Source organism: Emydura macquarii, unplaced genomic scaffold (assembly GCF_026122565.2).
Source record: "Emydura macquarii macquarii isolate MOO-44397 ecotype Brisbane River unplaced genomic scaffold, CSIRO-AGI_Emac_v2 contig_2676, whole genome shotgun sequence".
In the NCBI taxonomy this organism is placed as follows: Eukaryota; Metazoa; Chordata; order Testudines; family Chelidae; genus Emydura; species Emydura macquarii.
In genome coordinates this window covers 16,368,674-16,383,484 of record NW_027132813.1, presented here as the reverse complement: position 1 = coordinate 16,383,484, position 14,811 = coordinate 16,368,674, and the positions used below count along the sequence as shown (strand labels likewise).

Below are 14,811 nucleotides of genomic sequence, written 5' to 3'. Positions count from 1 at the left end.
TAGGAAGACTGCATATTGAGCAGCCATTTTATTTGACTGAGTTCCACAGCGAGGATTTCTGAGTGTGCGTGTGTTTGGGGATGGGGATGGGTTGGGGTGGAGAAATTTCTATTTAGCTGAGGAGTAAGGGCTTCAAGAGCTTTGAACCCAAGTATATTAAAAAAAGAGATTGGTTTCTGGTATTGTATGTTTTGCTTAAGCTAGTCAGTTAAGCATAACTCAACACCTGCCTCTGCTCAAAATCCCTTGTGCTGGGGGCTGTAATGGAGGTGATTCAAGGCTGGCTAATGCAACCCTGAGTCCATCGGGGCTCTTGCAAGGGTGACCAGATGTCCCAATTTTATAGGGACAGTCCTGCTATTCAGGGCTTTTTCTTATATAGGAGCCTATTACTCCCCCACTATCTGTCCCGATATTTCACACATGTTATCTGTCACCCTAGCTCCTGCTGTATCCAGAGAATTCCTGTGGGGTTCCCTATGTGTCCTACAGCCACCTTGCATCTATCAAGGTAACAAAAAGAGGGCCACATGACAATGATGAATTGGGCCTTAACTATTAGTCACTTTTTACTTATCTTCTTGTCTTGCAGCATTCTAATATCTTTTCAAAGTGAGATTCCAAACATCAGATAAACAACTCATCCTGTAAACAGACCTGTCCTGATTAGTCTCTAGCGAGTCAATGTTTTCCAATAAACAGGAATGTGGTTCTGAGCCTGCTATATTTCTGAAACACCAGTTTTCGAACTGATTAAAGTATAACTGCAGTGGTTGCAGCCTTCTATTGCGAGGTAATAAACGACTCTTTACCTCCTGTCTGTTGATAACCTAATAAAGCACACACATACATTTAAATCCCCAATAAATCAGTTATAGGGAAATGGGCAACTCTTTGTAGACTCCAAATTTTGTTTAAAAAAACCCAAACTTTTTACAAAACTAATTTCATAGAAACATTTTAAATAAACTGCAAGCTCTTCTAAGTAGGGAGCTTGTTTTATTTCTGTGTCTTTTAAGTACCATGCCTGGTGCTATACTACTGATAAAATAATAAACATTTTCAATATCATTTCAATAACAGGATTTTTGAAAAATGTTAAAACTGCCCTATAGTATTGTGAATATCAATGAAAACGCTAGGCCCACCCAGCAGAACCAAAAAAGCAAAAATGATCTGAAACAAAAGTGAAATTGATAAAGCCTAGTTTTGCTGTCCATGATGAGTGAAGTGCAAAAAGTAAACAGAAAACAAATGATGAAAAATGTATGAGATTTGAAAAATTTTCTCTGTTTTTACAATCCAGCGATCACAATAACATTTATTTTAACTCAGCAGTTTTATTTTGATAATGCCCCTTTACATTAATTGCACTTAGTCATTTAAACAGTAAAATAAATAAAATGAATCTATTGTGTAAGAAACATGTGCATTCATGATACAGTAGAACCTGCACTTATGGCTTGTTGCTATCTGAGGTCAGTTGTGTTAACAGCCAGCAAAATCTCAGTCCCTGTGAGACTTCCTATCTCCTCCATATTAACTCACACATTAGTAGGTGGCCACCTGCCTAACACATTTTCAGCCACCTGCAGACCTGCCCAGCTGTGTAAACTGCATTGCAATCAACCTGCTAAGGCAGCCAGAAGGAGAAAGAACTTCAAGATTAGGTAGTTAAAAAAAAGATGTAAAGAACATTACTTGACTCAGTTGTGATCCATGCATTCTGCCCTGTATCAGTGGGAGCTCTGAGAAGCATTGTGCCTCATTACAGCACAATACTTCCTGGAGCTCCTTGGTGTGTAGAAGTGCAATCACTACATCATCAGTTAGGAAGGGACAGTGGTCAAAGACCCACCTCTCCTGGGTTGTCTAGTACCTGTCTGTGGTATTTACATAGCCCCTATTATTGTATCTGAATCCCTCACAGGCTTTAATGTATTGATCCTACAATACCCCTATGACATAGGGAAATGCTGGTTTTCCATTTTACAGGTGGGAAACTGAGGCACAGAGAAACTAGCCTAGCACCATAACCACTGGACTATCCTTTCTTGCACAGTTGTTGTACACGTGAGTGAATTTAAAGTTTCTATGAGCTCAGAACATTTACAGGGGTATCCTTGTACTTTTCCCCTTCAGAACCTGCATAGGGGCCAGGCATAGTCTTGAGAGTAATGTTTTATATCCATATTCTAAGGCTTGCAAAAGTGAAAGTGCATTAGCAGTGCATGGGTGAAAGTTGTCTGAATGGTCTTTTTCTTTATGTCTTACAGTATTCAGTAGCTACCTATTGTAATGCACAAAAGCCTTGGAACCCTAAAGTGGCAACTTGTTAGTAGCTTTCAAGATATGTATTTATTTCATATATGTTTATAATAAAATAGATGCAGTTCCTATACTGTCCTTCTGCATATTTCCCCTGTAACATAAAACCATGCCTTTTTATTTCTGCATCACACAAGTAATATATAAATAGCTCTTATCTGTTCAGCATGATGTTATCCCTTTCATATCTGACACATAATTAAAACTGCATGAGGACAACAAATCAACCAATGTCATTTTTAATGCTGGTCAAACTATTCATTGTGAATAAATTATCTGATTAATTTACCCCTTTTTAGATTTTTGACTCATTTGTGAATGGACCTTGATTTCTGCTAATATATTTGGTATTGCCTTACAGCTTGGATAATTTTCAGCCAGTGGGCTAATTAGTTAAAATAAATAAATAAAACACAATGACTATTATAGTCACCACACCACCCAGAAGTAACCGAAGAAACTTCAACTTGAGGAAAGTAAAATATGTGAACGTTGTCTCAGAAATAGACACACACACAATACAATATATATTTATACAGTACACAAAATATACATATTTATGCACAGACATGAAGCTTATATTAACTGGTTTGAGAAAATCAGTAGTAGTATAATGCCTGAGGAGAAGACTTCCTGAGATTACGCAATACTGTTCAAAGCTGAGCCAAACCAAGCCTTCACCTTTGGCTAATATGTTGCTGGCATTTTTTAATTCTGATTAATTATATAATTAATTTTAGGGAATTTTTAAACAAGTCTTATTCATTACACTCTGGAAAATTAGATTTTGACTACTGCCCTCCTGAGTCTTCACAGACAACAAAGTCCAGCTGAGGAGTTTGGTTCACACAAGGGATCAAGTCTTCAACATATAACACCAGGGAGAGAGTGGGCAATCCACATAAAGAAGAGATTGTACTGGCAAAGGGAAAAGCAGGAAGCCAGCTCTGACATATATTGCCAAGGAGAGAGGGTCCCCAAGTCTTCAGTGATCATTTTGCAGCAGAAAAGATTCCAGAGTTTGTCCCCACCCACAAAATAGTCCCCCTCTTAGAGGTTGCTGAAAAGAGCCCCAGCCTATAAAAAACATTCCGATCCAATAAAGCTGCTTCTGCCGCACATTCCTAATCTTGAAGACTATTCCTGACACTGGCAAAAAAAATCTTTCACCCAGTAATGGCTCACCCTGCAAGTGCGACACTCAAGCCCAATCTATCAAAGCACTTAAATACATGCTTAACTTTAAGCATGCGAGTAGTCTCACTGAAGTCATCAGGGTTACCCAGATGTTTAAAGTGTTTGCAGCACCACACAGGATCAATCCCTAAGGGAACTGGGATAGCAAGAAGAGGGAGAAAGAAAAATCACTGAGGATAGTCAAACACACACACAATGACTCAATGGCAATAGAATGACAAAAATGTATTTGGGTAAAAAATACCTTTCTGCTTTTAAACTATATTTTATTTCTATTGCTCTTGAAGTAAATCAATATTTGTACATGCACACGCACACACATACACACTCAATTTAGGCTATTTACACACAAAGATGGATATACTACACAGTACAAACTAATATTTTTCAGCTTGACAAAATAAGTTATATACATCTTTTTTTATTGCCTACCCCTTCAAACTAGTACTTAGCAACATTTACCTGTGAGCGTAGTAGTGTCAGAAAATTCAGCACTGATGGTGGGTACACTGGGACCATCCTCATTGTATGCTTTCAGAATGTACTTCTCAATTACACCTATGACCCCAGCAGGTTTGTCCCAAGTCACCTCAATGCTGTAACCATTTATGCTGTGAATTCTTAAGGGAGTTGGCACATTTTCTGGGACTGTAGAAGGATAAAAGAGAAAATAGAGAAAATGGCAGTTCTGAGAAGACTATTGCCCCTATTCTTCACTTTTAATGGCTGCAGTAAATCAGACTGAACCATTAGCATAAATACAATTTATTAGAGTTGTAACTTTTCAGCATTGATTTAATATGACTGCACATCTTGAGCCATTCAGTTTAAGCTATATTTCAAAACCATCAAAACTCCATCTACATAACATTCTTTCTTGTCTACTTCAAGTTTTCCAAAAACATTGAAATGTATCAAATGTGTTTAAACATCACTCATAAAGAGGAGGTGGATTGTAGGCAGCTAACGAGTTCAAGCAATATAATGATGTAACTGAACAAAGCAAGATGATTAGACCGATATTATACATAGGGGTTTGACACCTCTCTCTCAGGCGCATCAGCCACAAAACATCGCAAATACGATCAAATTCTCAAAGCATGCAGTTTCATTTTCAAAATTCAAGAACTTCAAAATAATTTTTAAAACATACGAAAATATGGTGTGATTGTCTGGAGGTCACCTCAGTGTACCCTCTTTCAGTCAGGCATAGTGTCGCAGGTGAGCCCACTTCTCTTTACCCAGATTAGAAAAGAGCCCAGACAGACAAATTTGTCAAAGAGCCCCCCTCTTTCTGAGGGTCTAATTTATGACTGACAGCCACAAGCATAAGCAGGAGTTTACTCAGATACAGCTGGGGACATTCATTGCATCAGGGTCAGTTCAACTAGCAGTCTATGGCTCCTTCCTTCAGAAGACTCTTCTTTCCTAGCCTGTAACACAGTCTGTTTCTGAAACCCTCCCCAGTTCCTTCTCTGGGTTATTCTTTTTCAGTCCTTCCTTAAGCAGGAGTACCCAGTTCTTTTCTTTCAAACCGGGTTGTATTAGTTAGTCCCCCACTGTCTCCTTAACCAGGAGTCTCCCCAGCTTTACTCTCTGGAGCTGAGTTCCGGGTCATTCAGCTGTAGGGCCTTTGCCAGCTTCTCCTTCATCTGACCCCCTCTTCCTTGATAAGCCTTCAGGGTGCTGAGCAGGCTAGTCTTTCCCTGCCATCGTCTTCTGGTGCCTGCCCTGCTATAAGAGAGCAGGTAGCATTTATGCTGGTCCCCTTCTTGCAGCTTCCTGGCCCCAGGTCTTTAAAAAAACAATAATGGGATTTCCTCCCAAACACTTGATATTCCCAGGCTTGTGTCCTCTCTCCTAATATCTCCCAGGTACTTGTCTATATAATTGGACCTTTCAAACTCCTAAAGGGCTATGCCACATGACAGAGTGGGCTGAGCATTAGGACCCACTACCCTTAAGGCACAGAGCACCCTGTCACATATGAAAATAAATTAATAACTGCATACAACAGTCAGAAGTAAAATTTGGGCTTGTGCAAGGTCTTTCGCATTGGCCTTTGCTTTTAATCACTTCAGAGGATTAAAAAAAGAAAATGAAGATGTTTAAAAGAAGTGGAAAGGCAACCTCATATACATATACAATCCCTAATGAAAAAATTCATCCCATTTCCCAAAACCTTTAAGTATTTATTAGATATTGTTACACCAAGTAAAGGTCTGCAAGTAACAACTTTCTCACAGATGACTGCATAAGAGATGCAGAGGAAAGGCCCATGGAACACTATGGCAGGACGGTGGATGACACGTTTGCTGTAAATATACGTGCTCTCCCAAGCCCTGTCGACGAAGATCACTCTGCTTTCCCTACATCAAATATCCTCTTTTTAGTGACCTTATTAGACTCATTAAATAAATGCAACCTTTGTTGGAGGTGAGAGGGGCATAAGTAAAAAATATTTGTTGTTCCTATGGAAAGTAACAATATGATATTCTAAGAAAGCTTCAGGTTACTGATAATACAACAGCAATATATTGATTTTATTAGTTCTGAAATATAGCACAGGGCAAAGTAAGGTACAGGATAGCAGATGGTCTTCTCATAAGGGACACAACAAAACTGACTCAAAAATAATTAAATAGTGCAATTATTCTCCAGCTCTTGGGAGCATGTAACTGCACAGAGTTGTGGTCAGATTGTAAATATAAATTTATGGTAAAACTTACTGTGGTAAGATAATTCATGAAAAAAACATGGCTATGTTTGCTCTCTTCTGTGTGGTAGACAAAATGGGGACATTAAGCTGCATAAGCAATGCATTTGCAAGTCAAATATTTACTCTGGTGAATATGTTCAAAGCAGCTTTTGAAATTATATCATATCTTTTAAAGAAGAGTTTGGTATAATTGGGGAGACCATAAAGCAATGCTGCTTGAAAATCTTTTAGCAGTACAGGTCTCTGCATTGTTGGAGTACAATTTGGATCCAATTCCAGTAAACATCTTAACATTAGATAACTTATAAAATATAAAAATAAATAAGTTTAGGAATTATGTTTACCCGATTCTCTTGTCCGACCATGACTCCAGGCACTAGATACTGATCCTCCATTATTTGAGGCAACCACTCTGTACAGGTATTCTTAAAAAGAAAGAAAGAAAAAGATTGAACTCAAGAACCTATTAATGCCGAATGAAATAAAAATGTAACATTTCATTTAAGGGCCCAATGTGTTACCTGTAAATGGCTGTAGACCAGTCTCATAAACACTCTGCTCTTTGCCTCGGTACACTAGAATGGAGTCATTTCCCCTGCAGTTAACAGCACTGTCAGTTGATAGGCATCCATCCAGATTGACTCTGACAGCACTGCTGGACACAGATGCCAAGTTAACGACAGCACCTCGTGTAAATTTAACATCCTTCATGCAACCACCGAAACCTAGCAAATAGTAAGGGATTAGTATCACATAAAGGGCTTCAGTCATTAATTAAGAATCATTTTTGTTCCTTACAATGCCACATTTTCTGTGATAAGGGGAGGTAGGAGTAAATATTAACTTTCCATTTATGTTTGAGTAAACTTTTTACATATTAAGTTGGTAAAGAAGCCTAACGTTTCAGTGTTGAATTCCTGCCATAGTGAAATATATGCTTATTAGTAAATGTGCCAATCCCAGTGGGAAAAAACCCCAAACTTTATTTTGCCTCTTCAGTCTATACATTCAAAACTATTAACATAAAATCAATGCCAAATATTGATTTTAAATTTGGGGGTCAGCCCCTGTATTTCACTGATATTTCATAAATTTGCATTATATCCTTAGTCACTCGAGCTAAGAGCTTATAGATGACAGCAAATACACTTGAATATTAGGAATCATCAGCATAACAGAGATTATCATAACAAGAGCGCACTTGGTACCTCGTTCACAAACATACCATAAAAATATAACCCAAGACTTCTCACTCATAGGCAAAATTGTATGTGACTTGAACGCTAGAAATATAGCTTATTACATACATTACAGATGTATTAAATATAGTTATTCACAATAGGGACCTTTTTAAATATGGCCCCTGTACAATTTTCTAGACATTTCTATGATTTAATTTACAAAGGAAATGCACCTTTTCATAAAGTAATGCAAAAATAATACTACGACCTAAATATGGTACAATAGCCAGTAGTTAGAATAATATAAAATAATATAGTAACTGGAACAGAGGCCTTGAATATTTTTAAAATTAACTCTGGAAATTAAAAAATAGGTTGCTCATTCTCTCATACAATTAATAACTATAATTTAGGTCTTGGGAAAATCCAATATTTCTATCTAAGGTTTTTTTTTTTTTTTATGGCCTCCATTACCATAGTAGCCGTATGCCTTGCAATATTTAAAGTGTTATCCTTATAACAACCCTGCGAGATTAATCTGAAGCAGAGAGACACCAAAGGCTTGTATACACAAATATTTAGTGCATGGCTAGATGGGTTCTGACTCTATTCCTCACTAGCCTGATGCCCTCTAACTGTCTATTGAGGGCCTTGCTGATGTGCATTAATAAACTGTTATTACACTTTGACCTAGTCCTCTGTGAAACAGGACTAGATCAAAATGCATTAACAAACTGTTAATGTGCATCAGCAGGGCCCTCAATGGACAGTGAGAGCATGGCAAACTAGTGAGGGGCAGATTCACACCTCAGATTATCAAGAGCAATATGCTCATGGAGACAAACCCAAAGTGACTTACCTAGAGTCACATGGGATGTCTGTGGCAAAACAGGCAATTGAACTCATGTCTCGGGCTAGCATCTCAACTACTGGACCATCCCTTCCTCTCTATTTGTCATTGAGATAGTAGTCCTTATAACTCATTTTTAATCAATGTATTCAATTAATTATTTTGGAAACTGATGTCTATTGTTTATTCTCAGACAATTGCAGCACAGGAAATTATAGTGCAAGCTTCCACAAACATCCCTACATTGATCTGTAAGTACTGCCTCCACAGGTTAGATAATCATTCGTTGATTCTAACTGAATTTCCCAACAAGGCTTGTAATAAATGGCAATTGTCACACGGTTTTATGATGTGGATACCTTATTTGTGAGGTAAACTGAACAAATGCTCAAACCTTTTTCAAACAGACCATTAAACAACCATCAGTTGGTAACAATATTTGGTCATTACCAAGCTGGGACAGTCTCCATACCCCACTGCCATTCTCTGAAGCCAGCTAGGCTCCCATGCGTATCCCAACAATGAAAAATTGGAATTAAATGCAAAGCTGTACTTTACAGTAGATGGTATAAAGTACAAAAATATGAAATGAACACATTGTCAATAGTAGGATCCTGATATGTATCATTCTGCTGATTATAAATACAAGAGTCTTGTAACATCAGGTTCTTTCATATTTGAATTACATTAAGAGAAACAAAGAGTAATGCACCTTATAATACTTTCTAGATTATGTGTCCTAAAATATTACCTAGAAACATGCCACTTTAGTTACATTTTCTCTTTCTGACTAATGCTTCTGTGACAGTCATGGTCCAGACTCCCCAAGGGGAGACAAGTGGGGAGCCGAACCTCAAAGAATAAGTAGCTGAAACAACGTATTGTATACAACATTATTGAGCTATAAAAATGACTTGATTAAGATCTTTTATAAAAGCCTGTAATGTTCTAAACTTAATAATCATTATGAGATATGTACATAGGTTATAGTTATTTATGTAGAGAGAGAACTGGGCACCTAAACTTCAACTCCAATTCACAGCAGTGAGTGAGCAGACAGTGCGAGGCACCTCCCAAGTTTACACATAATCTGTGCCAAGTAACTATCCATTGTCTAGTCCAGGAAAAAAACAAGGTCAGGCCATTAGCTTTAATGGAAATACATTGAGACATCCCCATTTTCTAGTCAAGAAGGGGTTTCCACATGCTGAATAAACATGAGTCACTATGATCTGAGGCCTGGTCCACACTAGGAAATTAGGTCAGTATAACTATGTTGCTCAGGGGGTGTGAAAAATCCACAACCCTGAGTGACATAGTTAAATGACTTAACCTCCGGGGTAGACAGCCCTAGGTCAACAGGACAATTCTCTCCTGTTGACCTAGAAACTGCTTCTCAGGGAGGTGGATTGCCTAGGCCAATGGGGGAACCCCTCCTGTCAGTGTAGGTAGTGTCTACTCTGAAGTGCTACAGCAGCACAGCTGCAGCCTTTACAGTGTAGACAAGCCCCTGGGTTGGGGTGGAGACAGAGAGGGAGAAAGAGGGGGAGAAGCCTTTTAAAAGCATGCTTGTGTCTGAGGACTTGCATTCAAAAACTGAGGGGCAGTCTCTAGCTGGGAAGCTGTCTGTGAACGCTGGATCCCTCTTATAGTTAGGGGATATACTGGGAAACTGTTCAAAGGCAACTAGTAACTTTTATGAGAAAAGGGATTTTATCTAATACGGAAGTGTAAAGCCTGAGCTTACTTCTTTATGTCTATGTATTTGCTGTGTGTACATTTGCTCTCCCGTACCATTTCATCTTTGAATCTGTGTTTTTTCTATTAAATAAACCTTTTGTTTATTTTACCCTGAGCAGGTCTCTGTTGTACAAATTGAGTGGAACGTGGGGACCAAAGTAAACTGCTATCTGGGTGGCTGGTTTCATACCTTCAGGGGTGATGAAACAGAGGGGAAAAGTCCAAGTGTCCAGTAGTTAAGAACTCAGGAAGGACAGATTTGAGGAGACTTGGGACCAGACAGGCTGTTGGTGTCACCCTGCAAGGTGAAACTTTGTGCTTCTGGGCAGGCTACTGGTGTCAGGGATCTGAACCAAAGTTGTACAGCATTAAGGCACCCCAAGGTTACAGGGCAGGCAGTGACAGAACCTCTTACTGGTCCAGGTGATCCCCAAAACATCACATACTCTCATTCCAATTGGTCACTCTGATACAAACGGAGAGTCTACCTTTGAGAACGTGATAAACTCAGACAAGTTAAAAATATGAATATAGGCCAAAATTTTCAAACATGGGTGCCTATAGTTGCTCACTTCAATCCACATTTAGGGACCTAAATAGGTGCCTTGATTTTCAGAAGTGCTGAGCAGCTGCAGTTCCCATCTCAAGTCAGTGAATGTTCAGCATTTTTTTGAAAATCAGAATAAAATTTACTTAGGTGCCTAAATATGTGCTTTAGACACTCACCTTTGATAATGTTTGGCCCTAGATTAATTGCTCATAGATCCCTTGGCTACAGGAATTGGGACTGCCTCAACTCAGAAATGATACCATCTGGTAAGGTATAGCATTAATGGGACATGAAGAAAGGATATCCCTTTTGGAGCAGAAAAATGATGTATATAAGGCCTGGGGGTAGGTTATAATATATTATGATAACTACAGCTGCTGAATACTAGAAAGAACATTTCTAAATTACTTGTGAATACTAGTGATTTGGGTTGATTTGAACTTTTCCCTATCTATACATTCAAAAAGCTTGAAAAATTGTCTGTGATTTACTGGAATACAGATATGCGACATCAACATGTGTATTTACCCCACTTTAGATGTTCAACATTGAATACCAACATTTGATAATTCGCATATAATCTACTGGCTTCCATTTGATTGCTTTTGATATATGAAAATAAATTATGAATAATGAATAGCTTTATAAACAACAGGGTTTATTTGCAAAGACCTTATTAAACAAAAACAAATAAACAAAAAAGAGGCCAAAATTCACAGGGTCAGGTTTATGGCCACATTGCAGCCATTTTGCTTCCAGATGATTCCTCTTACCAGGTGCGACAGACAACTGAGTGTGAAACAGAGCAAACAAAAATTACTCTATTTTGCACCAGAGATTAAGCCTGTCCCAGAACCGGGGAAGCACAAAGGTGAGCTGAAATATTTTTGTGTCCCCTTCTCCTGGTCCTGTGCCAGGTACATTTGGCAGGTCCATAAAATCCCACTTATAAAATTTTGTACACAATGCATACTTTGACTACCTTAAGCAATGCCTGTGAAATGATTAATCAGCTCTCAGTAGCAGCTACATATAGCAGTGTCCTACTCAATGGAGGGCATTTCAGTGATCAAATCTGGCTATCTTGTGTTTCACTGGTTGAGTATGTTATCATTCCAGATCATGGAGGGGACTTGTGTGAGTGAAAGTACTGTGAAAATCCGTCTCTTGAAGAAGATTTTAGCTTTTCTGCCTGTGCAGCTGAAGTTAGCACTTCATATTTTTCTGCTGCAGCTGGTCTGAATATGATTGCTTAAGACACCACAAAGGTGAGAAGATTTTAATAGCATACAAAAAATAGGACTGATCATTTAGGGTTTATATAACATATTTAATTGATACACTATATATTCACTACTTAGATTATAAGATTTATTATTTTACATTATGTTGCATAGAAGACAGTAAGATAAAGCACCCCCACCTGGATTCTACATGAGTAGTACTTCTTTTACCCAAAGGCTTATGTAACAGCCTATAAATCGTATGTCATACAGAATTGGGGTACTGCTAAGGAAAATTAGGGAATTATAACATCTGCCTCTCTAAGAGGCCAAAATACAAAAAGGGTACAGATGGACAAAGCATAACTTGGGTCTAGTGAAAAAGAAAGCAATGTAATTAAAGTGACCTAACCCCAGTGTAGAAAGCACCAAGTCAATGGGATAATTAGTTACTGCCTCTTGGAGAGCTGGATTACCTACTGGATGGGAGAACTTCTATCAGCATAGGTAGTGTCTTCACTGAACTACAGCTGTGCTTCTGCACAGTTTTACATGTAGACAAGCCCTTACTCAATCTAACAGCTCTAGTCATGAACAACTGATATGTAAAACAGAATGCAATCATCTTGACTTTGCAGACAAGCTAAGGCGCAGGTGAAATCTAAGTGGTCTTTGAAATGTTAGACTTGGAACAAGAAGTTTAGATAGATAGGGTGGACGGATGGTGATGTTAACAGAAATATGGAACAACAACAGCTGTTTTTCCCCTTCAGACTTGAAAAAACACTACACTGTTGAAACGCCCCCCTAACACTGTACTGGTGCATGTTTAGTACCAACTCAGAGCAAAGACAACTGACTACAGAATTACTAAACACCAGTTCCTGCAATTCTGGATTTTCCTTGGATTTCCTTACCTTGTTTTAATCCTAGCTCTTTATAGAAGTTCTGTAGCTCAGAGGGGATTCCTCCTACATAGACTGGAGAGTTTACTTTCAGTTGCTGAGTACTGGGTTCCAAAACATGCTCTGTCAGTTCATTCATACCCGCAGAAACTATTGAGCCTTCTCTTTTCACTGTTACTTTCTTCCACTTTCCATCACAATAGGACAGCCCCACCCAGAGATCCACTTGTGAAAAGACAGTGCCAGTTTTTAACAGAAAGCTCAGTATTCCACTCTGCAGCTCAATCTGTATTTTAAAACAAACGAAACATTTCTATAATGACAGCCGGCACAGAGGAGGAAAAGGTCAACGTATTACAGACATTAAGACATTCAACTTAAGGAAGAGTACAAAAACATTTTTTCTACAGGTAATTGTAATGAAAGTACAATTGTTAACACAGAATATAACAAATTTAACAAGTACACTTATATTAGCTAATGACACAATTTGACTTGAACCAAAAATATCTATTTTTTTTGCAACCTATTTAGGACTTCAGCATCAACAGCAGTATAATTGACTGAAGAGCAAAGAACCACTTAAAGTCTGTCTTTCTACTTGACTTTTTTGAAAATGACAAAACACCATTTTTTCTGTCAGTTTAATTTTTGGAAAAATGTGACATGACAATAAGGAAATTAAATGTCAGACCTGATTAAGCTCCTTTTAATTATCTAGTGAATGCAATTTCAAATGTGTACAATAACATATTGATTCCATATTTCATCCTTATTGTTTTACTTCTCTAAAATAATTGTTTCTGTATGTGTTTTTTTTAGATTACCATATCAACTTTCAAATATGAATACATTTTACCTATATTTTCACTGTGGAAGTAAAATTTCCATATGCTTTACTGCCAAATTGTTTATCCTGATTGTCTGGGATGCAACAGCAATTTTGTTTTGAGATTCCAAATTGACTAGTACAGAACTTGGATAATTTTAAATATGACAATTGTGAACAAAAAAATAGATAAGTCCATAAAAATACATTTCATTTTCCATGACAAATCTTATTATGTGAAATAAGACTACCAAATTAAATATATATCTTTAGCATTCTTATAGGAAAGCAGACATTATATATTTTTGAGAAATGGAGAACACCAGTGATATCTCACATTAAAGTATTTATATTTTGATTGCATTTTAGTAACAATTACTCCAGGTGTCCAAAAACGCTAACTTACCCTATAGCAAATATGGTTCTTCAAGATGCTGTGGTGAGTGTGAATCCCACTGCCGATGTACAGGCACCTCATGTGTGTTAGATCTGGGATCTTTTGAACAGCTCTGTCTGTTCAGACTGCAAATGTGCCCTGTGCTTCCTGGTGTTCTGATGTAAGGGCATAAAGGATAGAGCAGCCATGACACTCTCTCATTTCCCTCACAATCTGAAGCTCTTGATAGATGAAGACTCCAAAAAGAAGGGACACTGGGTGGGTCATGGGATCCACACTGACAACAACACAGAACCACAGTTACTGTAGGGTAAGTAACCGTTCTTTCATCTTTGAGCATGTGTCAGTGTGAAGCCTACTGTAGGTGATTGGCAAGCAGTAAACACTCAGGAGGGTGGGAATGAAGAGTTTCAGCTGAATCAGTCAAACAGAGACTGAGGTGCTGCTCTCCTAAACCTGGCATATGTCCTAGCAGCTAAGGTGAGGACATAGTGCTTGACGAAGGTCAGTGGATTACTTCACATTGCTGCCTTACAGACTTCTGATGTTAGCACATTCCTGAAGCAGGTGGAGCATGTTTGTGTTCTGGTGGAGCAAGTCCTGATGGTCAGTGGGAAAAGTACAGCAGCTGGCTGGTACCACAGTGAGATACATTTTGTAATCCATTTCTATATTCTTCATGATGAGATGGCCTGACCTTTAGAATGCCCAGCTCCGGCTAGCAATAGATGGGGGTGACAGTCTGAACAGTTTGGTTCTGACAATGTAATAAAGCAAAGCCCTAGATACATCTAGCATATGCAGTTTCTTTTCTCCTGGTGCCAAGTATGCCTTCAGGAAGAAGACAAGCAGGTTGATTGACTGGTTTAGATGAAATTCTGAGATCCTATTA

At 38.3% G+C, this 14,811-nt stretch overlaps 1 protein-coding gene across 1 annotated transcript in view; it reads right to left on the bottom strand.

Annotated features, from left to right (window-relative positions):
* USH2A (usherin) overlaps nucleotides 1-14,811 on the bottom strand; it is a 511,874-nt gene that overhangs the window by 310,955 nt on the left and 186,108 nt on the right. Inside the window, exons 26-29 of the mRNA XM_067564962.1 lie at nucleotides 12,706-12,979; nucleotides 6,766-6,969; nucleotides 6,589-6,669; nucleotides 3,988-4,173 (exon numbers count right to left, since the gene is read on the bottom strand). Coding sequence (XP_067421063.1) covers nucleotides 3,988-4,173; nucleotides 6,589-6,669; nucleotides 6,766-6,969; nucleotides 12,706-12,979 — 745 coding nt within the window. The remainder of the gene's footprint in view (nucleotides 1-3,987; nucleotides 4,174-6,588; nucleotides 6,670-6,765; nucleotides 6,970-12,705; nucleotides 12,980-14,811) is intronic.